Source organism: Pollachius pollachius, assembly GCF_949987615.1.
Source record: "Pollachius pollachius genome assembly, chromosome: 19".
NCBI classification, from domain to species: Eukaryota; Metazoa; Chordata; class Actinopteri; order Gadiformes; family Gadidae; genus Pollachius; species Pollachius pollachius.
Genome location: NC_136952.1, coordinates 17,361,784 through 17,385,892, shown reverse-complemented (window position 1 = coordinate 17,385,892; position 24,109 = coordinate 17,361,784). Strand labels below are relative to the sequence as shown.

Sequence of the window (24,109 nt, the reverse complement as noted above, 5' to 3'; positions counted from 1 at the left end):
AACCTGTTCCACCCCAACTAAGGAATAATACTTTGAAATGGTGATGAATAAATCTAGTTTACATATGTAATGAAGTCTATGAAATGCGATCAATGCGTCTGCAGAACCCTGGATATGAAAGGCCCAAGGCCCCTTGTTTGGCCATACCCTCAGACACCCGTGTGACCTCATTACGGCCCATCATGTTACAGGAGCCGTCTCCTACAGGGGCTCACAGCGGCAGCATTGTGTGCATATTAATGTAGGTTCTGTGCAGAGAGGGTGGGCCCCCTGCCCAACAATCTGCTTAACGGAGAGGGAGCGCTCATTACTATTCACTGCCACACACGAGTAGCGCAACATAAAGACACCGAGAGATGAAGGCAGCACAGAGGAATGGAAAGAAAGGGCTCGGGTTTTGGAGGTAATGCTGAAGAATCCTTAGCTAAGGTACCAATTGGAAAGAAAACATTCTCAACCTAGTTTTACGCACGCAGCATTCATTATATGAATGAACAATACCAATAATACATATTTGAACATTTCTGCAATTTCCAATTTTCCTCCTCCTTTTATATCCTTATATATACCAACATATATTCTTGTTTTCTAACGTTCAAAACAACGCTCATTCTGTTCTTTCTTAAGCCCCTTTCACCCATGCATTCTCACCCGTAGAGATCAAGAACATTTCCTGCATGGGGGCATGAATGGGAACATGGATCGATATTCCGGGAAATCTGCACCGGCAATTAGCCTGCTTAAGACCTAGTAACATTTCCGGGTCACTGCTGGTACGGCCGTGTTGTGACTGGAAGCCATCACATTGCCGGGAGAGGCACCTAAAGGTTCGTCTGACATGAGACTCTTTCCCACCGAGTGACCTGATCTCAAGGAAGTATGTGAAATCTGCTACTGTTGATATTAATGAGCCGATGCTCATTGGGTGATCTGACATGATATGTCATCAATACAGATTCTTATGTCTGTAAACAAGCTCCCTTTATTGGACAGGTTCTGATTCCGGGAGCTCCTCTCGTCCAATTTTATGGCTGCTGGCCACCATGAGTGTAGCGCGAGTGAACCCATCTCAAGCCTCCGCTGAGGACTGATTTTAACCCGCGACTGTTGATCTTCATGAGCCATGGCTTTTGGGAGATCATTTTGCTTGCAACCAAGCTTATTTTTTAAAGATTTTCTGGAAACAGCACAGGTTGGCACTGTTCTCATCATCACTGAACATGCAAAAAGAAGAGCAGCGTATTGTGTGGATTTTTGATAAACATTTCAAATGGTTGAATTGTTATTACATTTTTTCAATAATAAATACTGCATTTGAAAGATGAATAATCTTAAAGGGGTTGTGAAGCCAAAATCTTGTAATGCTTCTGTTTTGAACGGGGTTATATGTCTTAACATGATCTACAACATTAATCTTTTCCATTCAGTAAATGTAACTAATATAAGAGAGAGTTGAATCTTTTGCCAGTCCCCACCAACCATTTTTTACTCGTTACCTCCCAAAGAGGGAGGTTGATTTTGATGTCCTTTTCAGAGCGAGGGTCATGCTCCTTGGACATTGCTTACCATAACGCTCATTCACAACAACAGTACTAGCTTAGAAAGAAGGCGCCAAAGTTGGTGTGGGGTTCACCTACACTTTAAATAATTGTATAGCAACTTTAGTATGAGAGAAAACTAGCATCAAGCTAGAGAAAGCGGTGGTTAAATTTAGGTCAACTATCTCGCCCCGATTTTTTCTTTGCTGTTATCCTTCCCTTTCTCCCTTCCTTTTCACTCTTTCCTATTCTCTCTCTCTCTCTCTCTCTCTCTCTCTCTCTCTCTCTCTCTCTCTCTCTCTCTCTCTCTCTCTCTCTCTCTCTCTCTCTCTCTCTCTCTCTCTCTCTCTCTCTCTCTCTCTCTCTCTCTCTCTCTCTCTCTCTCGAATACACTTATGGCTTCTACGTAACTCAATACAGACCTAGTCCTGCATGCTCCACATGCTGAAACAGAGATCCTCTTTGTTCGCTGATTCTACTAAAACTGTGTGTGTGTTTGCGTGCTTGTAGGTGTGTATTTTTGTGCATGGAAAATGTCAGACCTCCCCTTACTTTCCCCCTGTAGCTTTCTTTCTACACACACACACACACACACACACACACACACACACACACACACACACACACACACACACACACACACACACACACACACACACACACACACACACATTCTAGCTTTGTCTTCCAAGTCTCTTGCCCTCTCACACACAAAGACTATCCCTCCCCCACACTCTGGTTTAACTGTAGTCACATGAATCAGTAGTAGAGTCGTCAACATAGGACCATCACGTGAACCAATCAGCAGTGTGTGTGCGTGCTCAAACAACTACAGCCAAGTGCTAGGTTAATGTAATGTGTTTGACATGTCCACTTTGATGACACTGAAAGGACACCTCAAGCAACGCTAACGCCACACCGTCAGCCTATGGTTAAGCCGCTCAACTGTTGGTCAGTCCTTGGTGAGCATGGTTATTGAAAGCCTCAACACAACTCCTAAACGCTGCAGCCAACAGACCCTAAGGCTCACACTTTAAAGCAGAGCTCTTTGGAGGAGGTTCCTCCTGTTTAATATGTCCCTGCTCTGGCTTATTGCTTCACTGTTATAGTCATCCCAGCTTATCCTTAACTAGGATTTCTTGGGTTCAGCGCAAACTATTAAACAACTCTAAAACATACCACTGGTCCAACAGGGTTACATTTGGGTTGTTCAGATCGCAATGTGAGGATCGATTTTGGTTGAACTGAAGTATTAAAGTTATCAGAACTCTTCCATCTCCACACTCTCAAACCTTTATCTGTTTCATTATCACAGGCTGATGGACTCGTATTGCTGGTTCTAGCTAATAGAATATAACCTGAGGTTAGGGCCGCAGCCAGGTCAGCTGTTTTTCAAGTAGCGACGTACCATCCCAATGCATTTAGTTGGAGGGCATTTAGTGGAACTTGACACAGCTATTGATTCAATGCTCGTATTGCAACCTTTTTTCAGAATAACATACTGAGAGATAGCCCGGAGACCCTCCTGATCGCATGCCCTCACACCCTGTTCACACGGGTCATACGGGTCTTACCATGTTAACGGGGCCAGGGACTGCGTCGCGGTTGATGACATAAAACACTGACCTACGCTGGTACCAGTTATGGCCTCTCCTGAGGCACTGTGGAGGGTACACACCGCCTTGAGGTCCGTTATCAAACAGGATCAAGTGGGTCAGCCACAAAGAGGTTCTGGCACTTCTTCTCACACAGCTGTGGGACGAGGCAGTACTGAACACTGCCTACACACCCTTTCACAGCAAGAAGATGACTGTACAGATTGTACATCAATGCTATAGGCCAATTATCATATTTAGTATAGCTAAATATAACAATTGACAAAAATGACAAACATCACATACTGTGGAAACCCACCACAGTTTCAGATTGGAGAAAGAAAATAGTCTCTTGCATTATACTTAAATATTGCTAGCCTTTCTGCTAATTTATCAATGAAAAGTCTGAGATTGATGTGTTTAACCCTGTGTGTGTGCGTGTGTGTGTGTGTGTGTGTGTGTGTGTGTGTGTGTGTGTGTGTGTGTGTGTGTGTGTGTGTGTGTGTGTGTGTGTGTGTGTGTGTGTGTGGTTACCTAATGTGCAGTACTATCTTAATCAACTATGTTCAGCTTCTCTGGATGTATTGGGTATGCTCTGTATAATCTCATTCCATGTGTGTCCCGTACAACGTCAGAAAACTCAACTAGACACAGTTGAATCTCTTATTTGCAATTCATTACGGACAATAACCCCAAGAAGAAAACTAAATACAGCTTAGCAAACATTATGTAAAAGTGTTTATTCTTTCCATACCAACATCAGAAAAGTGAAAACACACGCACGCACGCACGCACGCACACACACACACACACACACACACACACTCTTCAGGGGACTAGTGGGATTTTCCCATGCTGCATCTGCAGCGACTGCCCTAGATTCCAGTGAGCGATTGTCTCGATGCAACACTGCTATTATTAGGCCTGTATTGTGAGGAGAAGGTGGATAGGGAGAGGGGTGAGAGGAGGAGGAGGAGGTAGACATGGGAAAAGAGGACAGATATGAACACATACACAGAAGAGATGATTAAAATACATAGAGAGAGAGCATTTGTATGCTCTCTCCTCCAAAAGTAAACCACCTTATTCACTGGCTTCTATGCTGTATTGGATAAGAGACAATGAATATATTTGAGATAGAAACACTGGATGATTAACTTAATGGTGTCATAGGGTCAGAATGTATCTATGAATAAAACTTTTGTCAGGCAATGACATGTCCTAACTCTTTAATTCACCTTAAAAATGTGATATTCCAAAATCTGTTTATTGTACAGTCCAATAGTTTTCTACAACATTAATCACTCTTTTTGGCAAAAAATTGTAAGCCCTCATTGTCAGGCTTCTAGAAGTTAGGATTTCTGTTGAACTCAGATCCTAAAGCACTGCATGATGGAGCGCTGTCCACAGAACACCAACAGCCAGCTAGCTCGGACGGAGCTCACAGTGGGAGATCATCATCTACTACTCTGTTTTCTCCCCTGACCCCTTCCTATGTCAGATCTGTTTGGCTGTATGAACTGGCTCACTCTGATCAGATGATATCTCACCTACACCAGCTGCACCAATATTTCTGAAACAGAATCGCAAGAATCAGAACAAACAGCGGCCATCTTTGCTCTTGCTAGCTGTTAGCAATTCGGCAGTCATGATTGCGGGGGACATAGGAAACTATAGCCTGGGAAAATGTTTCACTGTCTACTTTGAGCTTGATTGGTGTTTGACAACGAGTCATTTGAATAGGTTACGCTGTCGATAATTTGCAGTGATTTACAGAAGGCCTCCGTGTTAATTCTGATCTCCGACCTCTTTAAATGTAGCACTGTGACGCCACCGTGCTACATGCAGCTCCTACCTGAACGTTTTTTTTCCACACACACTACGTTTAACCCATAGCTGATAAAAATGTACTTTTAGAGTGCACAAAGCACTAGAGTGGTCTGCTCCTTTCTTTTCCCAGTGGAGCCTAGAAGTTAGGTTGCACCAGCCTGCTAATGGATGTTTACCCATGTCTGTCTCTCTCCGTCTGCCTGCCTGTCTCTTAGTCTGTCCCTCTGTCTGCCTGTCAGGCTGTCTGTCTGTCTGTCACTCTCTCTCTCCCTCCCTCCCTGCTCAAGTTTGAGTCTGTTGCATTCATGCCCTTGTGGTGGAGTTATAACGCTTTGTGTGGCGTCGGATTGACGATATTCCTCAAACAAATGACAGAAGAAAAGCCCTGATTGGTCAGAAGTATAGTCTGGACCGGTCTTAAGCTGAACTGTATAGCACTTTGAATTAACAGATATTCTCACTAGCTGACTGAAGGCTATACCATCTCTAACAAATACCACTCGAATTATGAGATCTTACCTACAGCGCCTAAAATAGTCCTGCAGCACTCGCATCTAGCTTGCATATTAACCATGGATAGGAGAAACAAATTGAAAGAACTGAGGCTTCACGAAGAGACATTTTTCCTGTTGGATCTTTGTTGTCATCATCCTATATCTGTTGTTACAGCCTTTATTGTGAAAAGTCCATTTGTATTTGGAGGCGGTCTAGTATGACATGCCGTCTAAAAGGCGCCCAACTGTATCTGCCAGCCCATGTTGATAAGGTTTCTGTTGTACAGTAGTAGTGTAAGGACAATGTGTCGTAGGATCTGTGATAGTAGATAGATGGTGCAAAGATGGATGTACGGACAGAACAGCGGCGCATTATTTAAGTGCCTGGTGTTTATAATTGAACAAGGAAGGAAGAAGTGATGAGTAATTAATGAGGAATCCATCATGACGTCTCACTCTTTGGCTGCTGGTCGCTGGGGGAGCTGCTTCAATGCACATCCTGGGCCTGTGCAGCCAGGGCCCTGTCAAACGGGCTTCACACCAGACCTGGAGCCACCTGTGTTGTGGTTCAAGGGGGGAGCCTTCAACTCCCTCATTCAGAGGAAACATGCGTCCTACTCTATTTTGATGAAAGAAACCTTTGCTCACAAGGGGGGGCGGCCCATGGCCTGGGATGGCTGCTGCAGCCAGGAATCTGTGTTTTTACCTCCTCAAGACAAAGACTGCTGCTAGGAGGGCTCTAAATGATTCAATCCCTATAAATGTCTCTGTAACTAGCTGGCACGGCTTGGGCTACCATACCATATGGCTAGAAAGACCTGTGTGTAGTATTTGACTATATACATTAGTAGGGTTGCCTATTAGGGCTGGGCGATATACCGGTAGTAAAATTTATAGTGGTATATTTTTGAAAGAGATATGTAGTTGAGACAATATCGCCATACCGGTATATTATATATTATTTGGATGTTGCCTTGTGAGCACTATTTTATAAGGCCGACCGCTGCTCTGAGCCTACAAGCCATGTTCAGCTGCTCAATCCCGCCCCTTACATGTACGCAGTGTTCTCCCACCCACGTTACGCATCAAAAACTAACTTTGAATAAACACGTGGTGGTAGAGAGTACGGAACCCGTAAAGGGACATGGGGTAAAAAAAATGTTTTTAATGTTTCTCGTCAGCACGAGAAAGTAACGCACGCATATCACTGGCAGTGTACGTGTGTGACGTCAGCGAGTCAGTGTAGGAGCGAGGAGAGCGAGCGGTAGCGTGCGTGTCAGTTTAGTGAAGTAATGAACAAGTCCGGTTGTGTGTAAAAATAAACTACCCAGCCTGTCAAGAATCGGTGGACGCTTCATTCCGACCATATTCCGACCTATAAGCAGAACCACTGCCAGTCAAAGTGAAGGGTGTTGCCCCCGATAGCGTCGGCCCTGGAGGGAACGTCTCCCCTGTGCGGTTTCCGTATGTTTCAAACAGGCAACACTATTGTTGTTTATTACACGGCTCTTCTCAATGCCGTGGAACGCTCCGTTCACTTGCATGGGCCCTTCACAACTTCCGGCGTTGAATTTATATTTGATAATTCACCGTTGCTTAGTATAAATGACCGCTGTCAAGGAAAACAAAGGATTTTTTGCCTCTAATGACGTCTTTGGTATCACTCCGCAAGTAGTCCGGTAACTTGTCAGCCCCGGCTGACAAGTTACAAATTAATTGTAAAAAGACACACCATGAAGTTATTTTTTGTTTAGGCAAGTAGCCGTGTAATAAGCGGGAAAATGTATAGAACGTCGCCGGTCATTATCGAAAATAAGCCCCTTCAGGGCGAAGCAAGACAACTCCTCTGCACGTCGGTGTCCTGTTCGCCCTGCCTGGGCTTACTTCCCAATAATGACCGGCGTTCTATACATTATCCCTTACATATCTGTTGTTAAAGCACAGCTGTGCTTCGTTGAGTAAAAAAAAAAAAACTAAACCTAAATAAATGGTTGATGGTGAATACTTGTGGCGTGGAGTTAAAACTACACACTTTACCCGTTTTATTCAAAATATCGTTATAATATCGTATATCGCCATTCGAACAAAAAATATCGAGATATGAGTTTTGGTCCATATCGCCCAGCCCTATTGCCTACTACTACTACTACTACTCTCTCTCTCTGTCTCTGTATCTCTCTGTTTCTGTCTCTACCTCTCTGTCTCTGTATGTTTCTGTCTACCTCTGTCACTCTCGTTCTCTATCTCATTTTCTGTCTCTGTCTCTCTCTGTCTCTGTATTTCTCTCTGTCTCTGTATCTCTCTCTGTCTCTCTCTGTCTTTGTCTTTCTCTGTTTCTGTTTATGTCTGTCTCTGTCTCTTTCTCTGTCTTCTGTCTCTCTTTGTTTTCACATATCCATCCCTCCTCTACCAGTCAGTCTTACTCTGTTTGCATCACTGTGCCTATATCACACATGCTCATTCCCTCGTGTCAATGTGATTTGACCCTGCAGGCTTTTTAGGGTCGCAGCAGGCCAACCACCAGTTCAGCTTGAATCAAATGTTGCATGATAAGATTAATTTTACACTTTATATCTAATTTTATTTCTCTCTGCCTCCCTCTGTCTGTCTCTTCATGTCTCTCTGCCTCCCTCTGTCTCTCTGTCTCTTCATGTCTTTCTGTTTCTCTCTGTCTCTCTCACTCTCTCTGTCTCTTCATGTCTTCATGTCTCTCTACCTCCCTCTGTCTCTGTCTCTTCATGTCTCTCTGCCTCCCTCTCTCTCTGTCTCTTCATGTCTCTCTAACTCTCTCTGTGTCTCTGTGTGGATCTGATTGGTATTCTGGTGCAGTATAATGCAGCAGCAGCAGCAGCATCATTTGGCTCTGTTGTCAGGGAGGGGGTGGTTACTGCGTTTCCAACCTGGTTACCAAGGCTGCTGGTCGCCTGGCAGATTCAGTCACACTGTTCCTTCTCTATCTCCTGGCGCTCTTCCTCTCTGCTTTGTCTGTCCCTTCATTGTACTGATCTACAAAAACTGACCCAATCTGATGTTCTTGTGTGTTTCTTGTTTGATATCTCAAATTCTATGTCCGTTGTGTTGGTGCTTAGTACTGATATCTTATGTCAATTCTTGTCTTAACAAAATATAATTTCATCAAAAGGTTTTAAAAGAGTGTGTGTGTGTGTGCGTGTGCGTGCGCACATGGAGTGTGTGTACACTGACTACCTGCTTCCCCTTCATCAGTCTGCTTTGCCTTTTGTTCTTCTGCTCTTTGTTTCATCCCCTCTTGCTGGAAGCCATTATAAACATGATGCTCTGATGCACACCTATCTCTTCTGCCTCCCTGTGCTTCTCCATATAACTCCTCTTCTTCATACCACACCCACTTTCCTGATTTTCATTCTGGATCACCATGGTATCTTCTATTGACACTTTTCCTGATTTTCCTCCTGGTTCACCATGCCATCTTCTAATTCCGATGCCGTCTTTATCTGGGTGCTTTCCCTCAGCTCCTCCAACCATCTTCATCTTCCTTCTCCTCCTCCTCCTCATCCATCCTTGCATCTTGTCTGCATCCTTCAGTCCAGTCACGTGGTCCTTTGTTCTCCTCTGGTTCCAGTGTTCATACTCTGCTCTCTCTGCTCTCTGCGCTTCTCTTCTCCTCCCAGCCTCTTCTGCCTTATCCCACAGCCTCTCTGTGTTCCGCATAGTTTGCTACTCTTCCCCATGCCATCTCTATATTTCTTATCAAGCCTATTTCTGTCTGTACCCTCTGTTCTTTCTCTTGAACATCCAGTCCTCAAATGCACGCTCTCTCTTTCTTGCTCTGTTTTAAATTGAAATGTCTGAGTTCAAGAAGAACCAGATAACAACGCTGGTTATTCTGCTTTTAGACCTGCCAATTGCAACTCACTGTTTATTCCAAATGCAAAGAAACTCAGTTTGGAATTGTGGCAACTGAAGTTTGTACAATGCATGGGCTATAATGTAACTCGTTCTATTAGGTGAATGTTACCGTGTTAGTGGGGAACGATGTGACCGCAACCATAGCCAATTGTACATGACTGAAAAAGCTATCAGATGTTTGGCACAGTAGCAAGCTGGAATGTAAATAAAAAATAGCACCCAGCTATGTATTAGCACACTAGTACATTTAGCAAGTACACCTTGCACGGATTAAATTGGAAATCATATTCAAATGAAATATTTGCGAGAACGTTAAAGGTATACCTGGAGATATCTATAAATTGGCGTTTGCCTCTGTTAACCAGATTCAGACCAGTGGTTTCCTTCCATATCCCTCCTAGTGAGAGATGAACGCTGCACTCCCTGACCCCCTCCATTGATACAGGCCTAGCTCTGCTTCACGTGAGAGGAACACACCTTTAGCCCTTTGCAAACAGTTCAATGTGCAGATGAGTCGCTTATTCAGAACGAGAAACAAACCAATAAAAATGTGTCCACAAACACACCTATTTTGCGTATTACATGCAGAGCATGCTGGTTCCTTTTTCCACTTATATCCATTATATTTCCATAACAAACAATTTTAGAACTGTGACAATGTTGTTTTCATGTTTGAATGATTCATTGATAAACACTCCCCGCTCTGAATGTTGCATTCCCAATATAAACTATGCTGGTGGCTGCATTGACCAGAATCATAAAACAAGATAACTTTTTGTTTCTAATATGGATGCATTAACCAGATCAGGGTCAGTATGCCTTTGGTTTGTAAAACAAGAACCATACCACATCCCTTGTAATGTATTGACCTTTGAGCCATTCCCACCAAAATAAGCAGACATTTATTTGAACCAGTTGGTCGCTCTGAGAAGATTCCCAACATGCTGATCATCAGAGGAGAGCATGTGGATCTTTACCCTCAGGTCCAGCAGTCTACCTAGGGGGAGTCTCGCGGCTGGTGATTACACTAAATTGTCACACCATTTACAGGCAAACATGTTCTCTTTTTGTGTGTTCAATTCATTGAAGTTGCTCATGGTCTCCAAGTGTGTGTTGGTGTTTTAGTGCTGCATGCATGTTTATATTTAGGCCACCACTTTGGCATTCTCGTGTGTGTGTGTGTATGTGTGTCACCCCTCCCCCCCCCCCCCCCACACACACACACACACCCATGCATGCATGCATGCATGCATGGGTCTGTCCCAGTAAATGTGTCTGTGTGTGTTCTCTGTGTGTAACAGGGATAAAGGGGTCCTTTTAGTCAGGATAGCCTAGATGTTTGCTGTGCAGTCAAGCTCAATAAATCAGATTAGAGTATTTGGGCAGCAGGAAGGGGTGTGTGTGCGTGTGTGTGTGTGTGTGTGTGTGTGTGTGTGTGTGTGTGTGTGTGTGTTTGTGTTCGTGTTTGTGTATGAGCTTGTTTGTGTTTGTGTGAGGGGTTAGGGCAATGCTCGGGCAATGACGGAGCAGGAGAACAAGTGAGATCGAGGGAAAGAGGAGAAAACTAGAGTAAGATTGATATAGCTGCAGGTACCATAATAGTGCTATACTCATACAATGTTGGCCCGCATGTCACTACACTGTGTGTGTGTGTTGGGGAACTACTGTCTGCTGTCAGGAGGCCTATGTATCTAAATAGGGGGCTCTGTACAACACTTGACCACATGTTGTTTGTCACTTAGCTTTTCCTGCTTAAATAAACCTTTTTAATGATAAAATGTAAATGTTCCGTCTTCAAAACCACGCTCTTCTGATATAAACCGTCTTTTTGATTTTTTAGCAAGCTATAATGGGGAATGGGCGTCCACCTATATGGACCATGAGCTGACATGGCTGTGGGGCTGGGCAATGGGCATGGCAGACACTGTGTGCCTGTCCCGGGTCAAGCACTGGACTTCAAAACCGCAGCCAAAAAAGCACTCCAAGATTGCATTGATGAATGTAATCAATAAGCTCCCTATTATCCCCAGTGTATGGTAGTATACTAATACTTATACATTGTGGGGGTCTGATACCACAGCCCCCATGACGCTCCATGTCCGCCCTGCTGCCTTTGTTCTGTCTGTCCTTGGCCCTCTTTCGCTCCACTGTGTGCTGTGGCCATGCTGCTACCAGCTACTGATACAGTGTGGGTTTTTCTGTGTGTATATGTGATTGTGTGACTGTGTCCACAACACTCCATGCTCACTTCTGCTTCTGGTTTCTATAGCAACAGACTCATGAGATGTATCAGTATGTCTACATGTCTCTCTCTCAATTGGTATTCTGTGTGTGTGTGTGTGTGTGTGTGTGTGTGTGTGTGTGTGTGTGTGTGTGTTTGCGTGCGTGCGTGCGCATACCAATTTTTGTGTCTTATGTGTCATAGCATTTGCTCCTAAAGACGTCATCAATTCCTTTTCACATGGATAGCTTTCCTAAGGATGTATATATGATCTGTTTTAAAGAATTATGCATGTTTAATGCATTCAGAACCGCTCTATGAAGTGATATTGGTTTTCTCTGCAGTAAGAGACAGTCTAAAGAGCTTCATGTATTCAGCACCATCCCATGGTAGATGGGTTCTGTGTCAGAATGCTAGGGAGGCTGCCGTTACTTGACTAGCAGGCGCTGCACCTGCTAGTCATACAAAAGACACAAGCCGGTTAAAGCCCTTCTGCATTTTGGCCTATTTAAATCCTCAGAGCACGCATGCACTATTGATATTGAAATATGCATCTAAGAATTAGATCATGCATTTTTTAGGCCTTATAAACCAATGTTAAACTACCCGTACTTTCCTAAAACATTTGTTTATTATTTTATCAAAATTTGATTATATTAAATGAAAGATGAAATGAGTTGTTTCATTTAATCCGGTTCATACTTGTCAACAAGGTCTTCCCCCAGTAGGTTACTGGTGCGGTGGGGACACAGAGCCAAAGGATTCACCTATAATATCGTATTATTAAATTAAAATAAGATATTGTTGTAAAAACTTTACTTTAAATCAAGCATTTCCATTGGTTCTTATAATACACATTATGTTATTTCGGACCATCTCTGGCCTCTTCGAATGTAATATACCTCATTATGACGATATGAGGATTTCTATGCATTTTCTAATTGTTCAGCACAAAGCCCCCGGTTATCCATCAGGGATATGAGTCAGGAGCGTCCCTAACAAAGTACTGGTAATGGGAACGCAAGCAGCTACACCATACCAGAAGGCCATGAGCTTTCTCCAGTTGGCCACCTATACCGTGAGATCGGGAGAAAGATATTTTCAGCCTGTGTTTATATTGCTCTGCGCAATTCTCACAATCTTTACGGTAAACGGCATAACGAATCATCGTTTGATAATAGAAACACAGTAAGGGGTTGTTCGGAAGTTTGTGTACATGATCATGAAAATGAATCTTTGTCGGTCAATGTATAATGCTTCTTAAAGTTTCTTAAAGTTTAGGTATTTATTTCCTTTGACCCCACCATCTGCTCTCTGCAAATGAGCTGCCTCAATTTTGTGTGTGTGCATGTGTTCTCTATATTAATGTCCAAACCTCGATTGGCTGCTACCGTGTCTTGTTTTGGGAAAGTAAACGTATTGAAATCTTAAATGTTTACACGGATTGTGTATTCACAGAACCAAAGAGGTATACTCTTCTTAGTCATTTGTGTTTCGTAGACAATAGCATGGGTGTGAGTGTTTGGTCAATTAAAATGTGCTCTATAATAAATAAATGAAGCTTGGCTTGCTGATGAGCAACATGTTCCTCGATGAGAATCAATCAATTGGAAATCATTTGGAGGAAGTCAATCAGTGGAAATGCTGACAAACCTGAGACCTGTATGTGCTCAGGCAGCTGCAAAAAGGTATCAGGGTCTCCAGTAAACGGCCTTGAGGACAACAGGCTGGGCTCTTTGGAGCACCGTGGTCCTTTGTGGAAATGGATAAATGTTCTTCATCTTGATACAATGGATATTCAGAAACGGTTGTAGAGTAGGGCCAGAGGAGCACAGAGAAGCAATCATTTCTGATGAGCTTGAGTGGGAAGAATTCCAGAAAGAAGAAAAGGAAAAAGGGAAAAAGTATATATTTAAATAGTGGAGGGAGAGAGGGAGCAAGAGAGATGGCCAGAAAAGGATTATTGTTATGGGTTGCCCTTGATGGCTACTGGTTAGAATCATCTCTCAGCTGTGTGCAGTGGTGCATTATAGGGTGGGGGTGCGGGCACTGAGGGAGAGTGATGGATGGATGGGGGGAGGGGAGGCGGAGCCGGTGTGAGAGGCTGTGTGAGGAGAAATGCACTCGTTGATCTCTCTCCTCTGCCTTCGGTGCAATGGGTGAGAGAGAGAGAGAGAGAGAGAGAGAGAGAGAGAGAGAGAGAGAGAGAGAGAGAGAGAGAGAGAGAGAGAGAGAGAGAGAGAGAGAGAGAGAGAGAGAGAGAGAGAGAGAGAGAGAGAGAGAGAGAGAGAGATGCACAAAATGATGGTGTGTATATAAATAGGGGGGAATCAGGGAGAGGGCACATGTGATGTTTTTCTTGCCTATACAGAGAACTATATGGGCGTATAATATAAAGACTGGAGGATGCAAGGGAGGGGTGGACCGAGCGCCCCTGATTGAGCTCTGCTGTCTTCCTCACACACTCACCGCTCCCCTCTTGTACACTCATAATAACAACAGTCAGGCTATACTTAGCTAGTCCACGTGAATATAGGCATGAAGAAGACCCACGTCCCGAACCATGGAAGGCCCACAGATCCTCTGTGCATCCTGGCAGTACATCATACCAGCAATTAGACGTGTAATCATTAATTTGTTAGATTTTCTACATATTTGTAAGAGCCGAGAATGTGTGTGTGTGTGTGTGTGTGTGTGTGTGTGTGTGTGTGTGTGTGTGTGTGTGTGTGTGTGTGTGTGTGTGTGTGTGTGTGTGTGTGTGTGTGTGTGTGTTGGAGGAACACTGAGCGTAGGAACACAGTTTGGCATGTTAAAGTGTCTCCAGCTCCATTCTCCCTGTATGCTATGTTCTGTGGCTAGCCTTGGCGCTGCTTTCACTGCTGCCCGCTAACCCGTGTCCTGCTGTGGTTCTGTGTGCAGGTGTACGTGGAGTTTGACGACCAGGAGTGGGAGAAGCGAGAGTGGGTCAAGGTCTACGAGGACTTCCAGCTGTTCCTGCTGCAGCACCAGCTGGTCTGGGCCAGGAGGAAGGAGGGCGGGGGGGAGAGGGAGCAGGGGGGAGGGGGCCCGATGCAGGGGACCAAGGCCAAACACATACAGTGGCCCGCCCTGGTAAGCAGCTTTTAGTCTTTGATACAACTATATTTCCTGTCCCTCCTCTGTGATTAGTGGGTGAGTACAGCAGCACCCACAGATCACAACAAACAACACTCTCCAAACAGAGAGCTGCATAGGATCCCGTTAGGGCCCGGTTCAGAGAGGGCTTTGATGAATCAGGTGGTGCTGCTCTGTGCTCTGCATCGCTGTCTGCCTCTGTGCTGCAGCTCACAGTGTGGTTTCAACTCTTTTTTTCATGCTTTTAGTGTGGTGTAACTGTGGCAGCCGTGGTGCATTTGTTTTTGTCTGTTTGACTTTCAAACACACATGTACACACACACACAAACAAACCCACATGCACACACACACATGTTCACACATGCACACACACACGCATACGCTAAGTTCCTGGGGAAACACGCCTCAGTATTCTCATTATGTAATGACAGAGAGAGCACTGCGCCATCTGGCACAAGAATGGGCGATAAGTCTCCTAACACACACACACACACACACACACACACACACACACACACACACACACACACACACACACACACCTACCTTTCTGCTAAGCTGCTCGCTGGCGTTTCAGTGCTGGACGTGAGTCTGTTTAACAGTGGGATGTCTTCCCCGTGCATGATGTGTGTATGTATCTGAGGAGCCAGATGACCAGATTTGGCAATGGTTAGGTTGACGGAGCATTGTGACCCTCCTTGTTCACACTCCACACACGCACTTTTGTTGTTATCGCAGTAGGGATGCAAGAAATACCTCCAATGAACACACTGTCCATATATCAACAGTACTTTTGTGGGCCATAGTTTCCACCATTGTACACACATTGAAGAAGGTTTGAGCTTTATTTCAGTGTCGACATTTTGATACATGATACGAATCTGGTTGGATTCTGTTTGTTAGGCTATTGTTTAGGGCAGGGTACTTTGTAATGCACCTTATGTATAGAAATACTGACCAAACGCTGAGGAGAGAGGTGTTCTGTTGTCTCCTGGGCATGTAAACACCGCTAGACACAGACTCTTAGACCGGGATCAAGTCTTTAGTGACCTATGTCAGAGTGCTGACTATGTTGAATATCCCATAACTCTCCATATCTTGGAAATTACTTTCAAACTACATACAATGCTATTGAGATGTGTGATTATATAATAGCTCAATGCTGCTATCCATTTAACTTCCATTTTTGATTCGCGGGAACTAACTATCTCTATGTGCGTTCAAACCAAAAGCGAAGCAAAAATTTGCACTGTGTGTTGGTGCAAGTTTGCTCGCACAAACGAGATAACCACCACTGCAAATCTTTAGTTGTTGTGGAAGTACGAGAGACGTCACAGAACCCAACGCAGTCGTTTATAATATCATCTGGAGGCGCACACAGCTTTTGGCTGTGATCTTACAAATTATATTATATCGTTTTTATCTAATCATATTTTAGGATCAAATGGACTAGATTATGTATTCAATTTAGACCTGTAATTAGATGCTCTGGATCTGTATTTACTTCTTCATGATAATCAGTACATCTGATCGTATGAGATCCCCTTTGACACACACACACACACACACACACACACACACACACACACACACACACACACACACACACACACACACACACACACACACACACACACACACACACACACACACACACACACACACACACACACACAGTGATTAGTGTGTCAAAGTAGAAGTGGTCCATACAGATAAAACACCCATTGACCCATTTGACCCAATGATGAGAAGGTGCCTGAGCTTAAGGCTATGTCTGATACCCTTTTGCTTGTTTGCAACACATTCCTTTTGCAGCAAAGGGAATACAAAATAGTTGAACCATCTAGTGTAGGGGTTGGGTTCTTTTGGATAACCCTGCAGTGTTTCAACATCCACGATGAATGCAGGTCAAAGTGTAACTAGCACTCCTTTGCTCTTGGGGCAGCTCGGCTAGAAGCCTCTTCCACTTGTGGTGCCCTCCATGACAGCTGGCTCTTACCTTAGGTCAGCCCCTTCCTCTGTCCTCTGTTACCTTAGGTCAGCCCCTTCCTCTGTCCTCTGTTACCTTAGGTCAGCCCCTTCCTCTGTCCTCTGTTACCTTAGGTCAGCCCCTTCCTCTGTCCTCTGTTACCTTAGGTCAGCCCCTTCCTCTGTCCTCTCTTACCTTAGGTCAGCCCCTTCCTCTGTCCTCTCTTACCTTAGGTCAACCCCTTCCTCTGTCCTCTGTTACCTTAGGTCAACCCCTTCCTCTGTCCTATGTTACCTTAGGTCAGCCCCTTCCTCTGTCCTCTGTTACCTTAGGTCAGCCCCTTCCTCTGTCCTCTGTTACCTTAGGTCAGCCCCTTCCTCTGTCCTCTGTTACCTTAGGTCAGCCCCTTCCTCTGTCCTCTTACCTTAGGTCAGCCCCTTCCTCTGTCCTGTTACCTTAGGTCAGCCCCTTCCTCTGCCCTCTCTTACCTTAGGTCAGCCCCTTCCTCTGTCACCTTAGGTCAGCCCCTTCCTCTGTCCACTGTTACCTTAGGTCAGCCCCTTCCTCTGTCCTCTCTTACCTTAGGTCAGCCCCTTCCTCTGTCCTCTCTTACCTTAGGTCAGCCCCTTCCTCTGTCCTCTCTTACCTTAGGTCAGCCCCTTCCTCTGTCCTCTCTTACCTTAGGTCAGCCCCTTCCTCTGTCCACTGTTACCTTAGGTCAGCCCCTTCCTCTGTCCTCTGTTACCTTAGGTCAGCCCCTTCCTCTGTCCTCTGTTACCTTAGGTCAGCCCCTTCCTCTGTCCTCTCTTACCTTAGATCAGCCCCTTCCTCTGCCCTCTCTTACCTTAGGTCAACCCCTTCCTCTGTCCTCTCTTACCTTAGGTCAGCCCCTTCCTCTGTCCTCTCTTACCTTAGGTCAGCCCCTTCCTCTGTCCTGTTACCTTAGGTCAGCCCCTTCCTCTGTCCTCTCTTACCTTAGGTCAGCCCCTTCCTCCGTCCTCTCTTACCTTAGGTCAGCCCCTTCCTCTGTCCACTGTTACCTTAGGTCAGCCCCTTCCTCTGTCCTCTCTTACCTTAGGTCAGCCCCTTCCTCTGTCCTCTCTTACCTTAGGTCAGCCCCTTCCTCTGTCCTCTGTTACCTTAGGTCAGCCCCTTCCTCTGTCCACTGTTACCTTAGGTCAGCCCCTTCCTCGGTCCTCTGTTACCTTAGGTCAGCCCCTTCCTCTGTCCTCTCTTACCTTAGGTCAGCCCCTTCCTCTGTCCTCTCTTACCTTAGGTCAGCCCCTTCCTCTGTCCTCTCTTACCTTAGGTCAGCCCCTTCCTCTGTCCTCTGTTACCTTAGGTCAGCCCCTTCCTCTGTCCTCTGTTACCTTAGGTCAGCCCCTTCCTGTGTCCTCTGTTACCTTAGGTCAGCCCCTTCCTCTGTCCTCTCTTACCTTAGATCAGCCCCTTCCTCTGCCCTCTCTTACCTTAGGTCAACCCCTTCCTCTGTCCTCTCTTACCTTAGGTCAGCCCCTTCCTCTGTCCTCTCTTACCTTAGGTCAGCCCCTTCCTCTGTCCTGTTACCTTAGGTCAGCCCCTTCCTCTGCCCTCTCTTACCTTAGGTCAGCCCCTTCCTCTGTCCTCTCTTACCTTAGGTCAGCCCCTTCCTCTGTCCACTGTTACCTTAGGTCAGCCCCTTCCTCTGTCCTCTCTTACCTTAGGTCAGCCCCTTCCTCTGTCCTCTGTTACCTTAGGTCAGCCCCTTCCTCTGTCCTCTCTTACCTTAGGTCAGCCCCTTCCTCTGGCCACTGTTACCTTAGGTCAGCCCCTTCCTCTGTCCTCTCTTACCTTAGGTCAGCCCCTTCCTCTGTCCTCTGTTACCTTAGGTCAGCCCCTTCCTCTGTCCTCTGTTACCTTAGGTCAGCCCCTTCCTCTGTCCACTCTTACCTTAGGCCAGCCCCTTCCTCTGTCCTCTCTTACCTTAGGTCAGCCCCTTCCTCTGTCCACTGTTACCTTAGGTCAGCCCCTTCCTCTGTCCTCTGTTACCTTAGGTCAGCCCCTTCCTCTGCCCTCTCTTACCTTAGGTCAGCCCCTTCCTCTGTCCTCTCTTACCTTAGGTCAGCCCCTTCCTCTGTCCACTGTTACCTTAGGTCAGCCCCTTCCTCTGTCCTCTCTTACCTTAGGTCAGCCCCTTCCTCTGTCCTCTCTTACCTTAGGTCAGCCCCTTCCTCTGTCCTCTCTTACATTAGATCAGCCCCTTCCTCTGCCCTCTCTTACCTTAGGTCAACCCCTTCCTCTGTCCTCTCTTACCTTAGGTCAGCCCCTTCCTCTGTCCTCTCTTACCTTAGGTCAGCCCCTTCCTCTGTCCTGTTACCTTAGGTCAGCCCCTTCCTCTGTCCTCTCTTACCTTAGGTCAGCCCCTTCCTCTGTCCTCTCTTACCTTAGGTCAGCCCCTTCCTGTCCTCTCTTACCTTAGGTCAGCCCCTTCCTCTGTCCTCTCTTACCTTAGGTCAGCCCCTTCCTCTGTCCTCTCTTACCTTAGGTCAGCCCCTTCCTCTGTCCTCTGTTACCTTAGGTCAGCCCCTTCCTCTGTCCTCTGTTACCTTAGGTCAACCCCTTCCTCCGTCCTCTGTTACCTTAGGTCAGCCCCTTCCTCTGCCCTCTCTTACCTTAGGTCAGCCCCTTCCTCTGTTCTCTGTTACCTTAGGTCAGCCCCTTCCTCTGTCCTCTGTTACCTTAGGTCAACCCCTTCCTCCGCTGGCTCCTACCTTAGGTCAGCCTTTTCCTCCATAGTACCTGCTCACACTGCTCTTTTTCTAACATTATCTTTCTATTTATTCCAAGTGTTATTATTGGATGTTGTTTGTTTCTGCACAATCATCTGTGTCGATCTAGTGGCAGGCCGCTCTGCTGGTGTTCCCTCTCTCTCCCGGTCTCCGTCTCTGTCCTGTGTGTATGTGTGTACCTCTCTCTCTCGCTCTGTGTGTGTGTGTGTGTCGCTCTCGTCACTCTGCTTCTTTCTTCTTCTCTTAGTTTTAGTAACAGTAAGATAAGGTATCTCTCTTGTTCTGTTGTGTTGAACCTCACCTGCCAGGCAGAGGAACCTGTTGGACCTGTGCACCACTAGACTAGTCTGAACTGGTTTGCATAGTCATGTCTGGAATGTCCCATGTCTGCTTTTCAGACAGTTACTGGATTGCCGACATTACCCTGAAGGTTGAAATGTGTTTGTGTGTTGGGCACAAGAAGACAGCAAACTTAATTCGCGCTTTTTATCCTTTAGCCCTTTAAGAAAATTCATGGTGTCTACATTCATTAATCTGGTTCATCCAGCAACAGAGTCACTTGCATTGAGTGTATCCATGGAAACATGATTCTCATCAGCTTTAGCTAGCTGACCTTATTGCTGGGTAGCATTTAACAGGCAGTGCTTCAGTCACATATTGGTCTGGTGATGAAATAAAGTGTGCGGTTTTCCAAGGAATGTTTTGTTCCATAGTTTACAAAAAACAGATCTGGACTGTTTGGATGGCAACAGGCTGTTGGTTTCCATTTCACAAATACAATGCAGGGCTCCAGAGTGCGACCAAAATAGGGTGCGACTAATATTTTTATAGGTCGCACTGGTGCACCTGACGCTGCCCGGGTGAAAAAATTAATTTCCTTCACAATCGCATCATCTCTCTGTGTTCTCCTGTAATCGAACTCATACCCATGGTTAGGGATTGGGATCGAAACCCGGTTCTATGAAGGACCCGGTTCCACTTTTTTCAAAACCCGAAAATCATTAACGTTCGGGCTGTTGTGTCCCTCGAGTCGCGTCACAGCAATTAAATCAAATCAATCCAATCACTGCAGCGTGTCCACCAATGTTTTTGAATGGAATTGTAAGCAAACAGGTATTACAAGTAAAACAAGTGAAGTCTGGCAGTTAACTTTTCTCGCGAGGATGGCTTAACGTGCGTAAAGGGCAAAAAACATTTATTGTAAAGGGGGGAACACAACCTCAATGGCCAAGCACATTAGCATTGTGCATCAAATAAAGACCAAATGCAGTACCTTCGACTGTCTCCGAGTTGAAAAGACTCTGTCTCCTCCTTCTCCTGTCGCACCACAGACGGGCCCGTCTTAATCCTCCACTCAAACTACGAGCGGTAATCGCACACACAGACATTGTCGCTAGCCCCGTCAGTCAGTGGCGGTTTTAGGCACAGGCGAACCAGGCAGCCGCCCGGGGCGCCATATTTGTGGGGAGCGCCAAATCACAAAGGGGGTGCCACGAGCAGTAAAAAAAAAAAAAAAACGCGCCGCGAAGTGGTTTTCAATGAAGTACATAACATTGTGTGGGGAATTGGTATATGGGCGCCCCCTCTGGCTGCAGGCGCACACCCGCTCGTTGAGAAGGTGCCGTGCACAGACGGAATGACACCCCCACTGAAGTCCGTAGGGTCATGATACAAACCCTTCCCGGACGTAGAACCGCCACTGCCGTCAGTTAAAAATAGTAATCCAATTGTGAAATCAGTAATCAGCAGCATACAAGCTAGTTATCTTAAAAAGTAAATAACGTTTTAGATGTGCTGCGTGATGATGTGTTGAGGTTGGCTCAGTAAAACGACTGTTATCATGATGCGTTCAAATGTAACATAAAGAAACGGTAAATTGAGTTTTTGGTGAGAAACATGAGTAATACTGTATTACTCATGTTTCTGTATTACTAATACAGTTGTATAGTGCTCTAACCATTTTAGTTTATATAACTAAAACTGCTGATGTCAATATTTATTAAGAATTACATATTTAATTTAAAATGCAATTATTTATTTCCTAAATATTTTCCTCATCACTAAAAACACTGCGTATTTCCACCAATTAATAGAAAAGTATCAATAGTGGTATCGATAAAGACTCGGATCGTTAAGGAGTATCGAAAATGGTATCAATATCAATAAATATTAATGATCCCCATCCCTACTCATGGAAGGATCATATCGCGGTCTAAACCAATAAGAGAAAGAGCTCGGTCGGTTCTTTGCATCTGATTGGCTCTGGTCCTGTTCACTGCTTGTGTTTTTTTTTTTTAATTGCGACCTAAGCACCAGAGTAACAAACAGATAAAGAAAATAAACGCGACAAAAGAGGGGGGAAAAAGCCTACTGTTCCAACCTGCCCTACTACTGAGAGTAGTTATTCAGAGAGTCTGAATAACCCGCACAAGTCCTTTTATTTGGAAATGTTTTATTTTGCTTAATTTTTTAGTTTGAAGTGTTCCATTTCAGCGCAGTGAAAAACTTGAAACACTTTATTTTTATTTTTAAATATAATTGTGCTTCAAGTAAAGACAAGCGTTTCTCTACACCTCATGCTGCGTTCCAGGGACACTTTTTAGCCCGTAAGTTACGAGCTGGAACTGGGAGTGAATCGGTCTGGTACGAGTTCACGGGTAGTGAGTTGCGGGTGTGTCTGTCGTTCAAGGGCATTTTTTTTAACGGGTAGAAGGTTGTGAAAACACAGGTTACGGGTTGCCTGGAACGCACCATTATTCTTGTTCAAAAATCATTCACATTATATGAAAGATATGGAGAGTTATGGCATTAAAGGTGACGCAATGAAAAATTTGGTGCACCTAAATTTTGTGCTGGTGCACCTAAAAGAAAAAGTAACAAGTGGCGCACCAGTGCAACCAATGCAAAAAGTTAATCTGGAGCCCTGCAATGGAGCATAGCGTTTCAACCAAGGGTTGAATGATCTAAATCTGTGATCGGTACTAGGGCTGGGCGATATGGACCATAACTCATATCTCGATATTTTTTGTTTGAATGGCGATATACGATTTTATAACGATATTTTGAATAAAATGGGTAAAGTGTATAGTTTTAACTCCACGCCACAGGTATTCACCATTAACCATTTATTTAGTTTTTTTTAGTTTTTTTTTGCTCAACGAAGCACAGCTGTGCTTTAACAACAGATATGTAAGGGATAATGTATAGAACGCCGGTCATTATTAGGAAGTAGGCCCAGGCAGGGCGAACAGGACACCGACGTGCAGAGGAGTTGTCTTGCTTCGCCCTGAAGGGGCTTATTTTCGATAATGACCGGCGACGTTCTATACATTTTCCGGCTACTTGCCTAAACGAAAAATAACTTCATGGAGTGTCTTTTTACAATTAATTTGTAACCAGCATTCGTAGTGTTGATCAGCAGAGAAATAGTCCGCCAAAAATGTGACGTCGCTTAGAAACCAAAGACGCCGGGGCTGACAAGTTACCGGACTACTTGCGGAGTGATACCAAAGACGTCATTAGAGGCAAAAAATCCTTTGTTTTCCTTGACAGCGGTCAATTATACTAAGCAACGGTGAATTATCAAATATAAATTCAACGCCGGAAGTTGTGAAGGGCCCATGCAAGTGAACGGAGCGTTCCACGGCATTGAGAAGAGCCGTGTAATAAAAAACAATAGTGTTGCCTGTTTGAAACATACGGAAACCGCACAGGGGAGACGTTCCCTCCAGGGCCGATGCTATCGGGGGCAACACCCTTCACTTTGACTGGCAGTGGTTCTGCTTATAGGTCGGAATATGGTCGGAATGAAGCGTCCACCGATTCTTGACAGGCTGGGTACTTTATTCTTACACACAACCGGACTTGTTCATTACTTCACTAAACTGACACGCACGCTACCGCTCGCTCTCCTCGCTCCTACACTGACTCGCTGACGTCACACACGTACACTGCCAGTGATATGCGTGCGATACTTTCTCGTGCTGACGAGAAACATTAAAAACTTTTTTTTTTACCCCTTGTCCCTTTACGGGTTCCGTACTCTCTACCACCACGTGTTCAAAGTTAGTTGTTGATGCGTAACGTGGGTGGGAGAACACTGCGTACATGTAAGGGGCGGGATTGAGCAGCTGAACATGGCTTGTAGGCTCAGAGCAGCGGTCGGCCTTATAAAATAGTGCTCACAAGGCAACATCAAAATAATATATAATATACCGGTATGGCGATATTGTCTCAACTACATATCTCTTTCAAAAATATACCGGTATAAATTTTACTACCGGTATATCGCCCAGCCGTAATCGGTACTGACTACCACATCATTCTCTTACATGGAAACAGTGTGACTCCAAAAGGTGTGCCCACTTTAGTTTGGGACATGGTGATTATTTGATTATAGGAATAGCATTGTGAAGCAAATTCCGGGGTATGTGTCACATATACGCATATCAAGGGTAAACTCAGAGAGGCACTAAACAATAACTGAACACAAGCACAAGAACACACGCACACACACACACACTCTCCCTGCAGGTCACTGGGTCACCGATCTGAGGATGTTTTCCTCTATTGTCTTCAGTCACACTGGAGGAAGGGTGACTTCTTCTCCCCTCACTGTGTGTGTGTGTGTGTGTGTGTGTGTGTGTGCGCACGCGTGCGTAAAGAAGAAATGAGGCTTCTGTGGGTTTCCTG

General features: G+C 45.1%; 1 protein-coding gene across 2 annotated transcripts in view; it reads left to right on the top strand.

Annotated features, from left to right (window-relative positions):
* jmjd1cb (jumonji domain containing 1Cb) overlaps positions 1-24,109 on the top strand; it is a 98,471-nt gene that overhangs the window by 23,817 nt on the left and 50,545 nt on the right. For both annotated transcript variants that reach the window (XM_079756933.1, XM_079756932.1), the window contains exon 2: positions 14,486-14,677. In XM_079756933.1, coding sequence (XP_079613059.1) covers positions 14,486-14,677 — 192 coding nt within the window. The remainder of the gene's footprint in view (positions 1-14,485; positions 14,678-24,109) is intronic.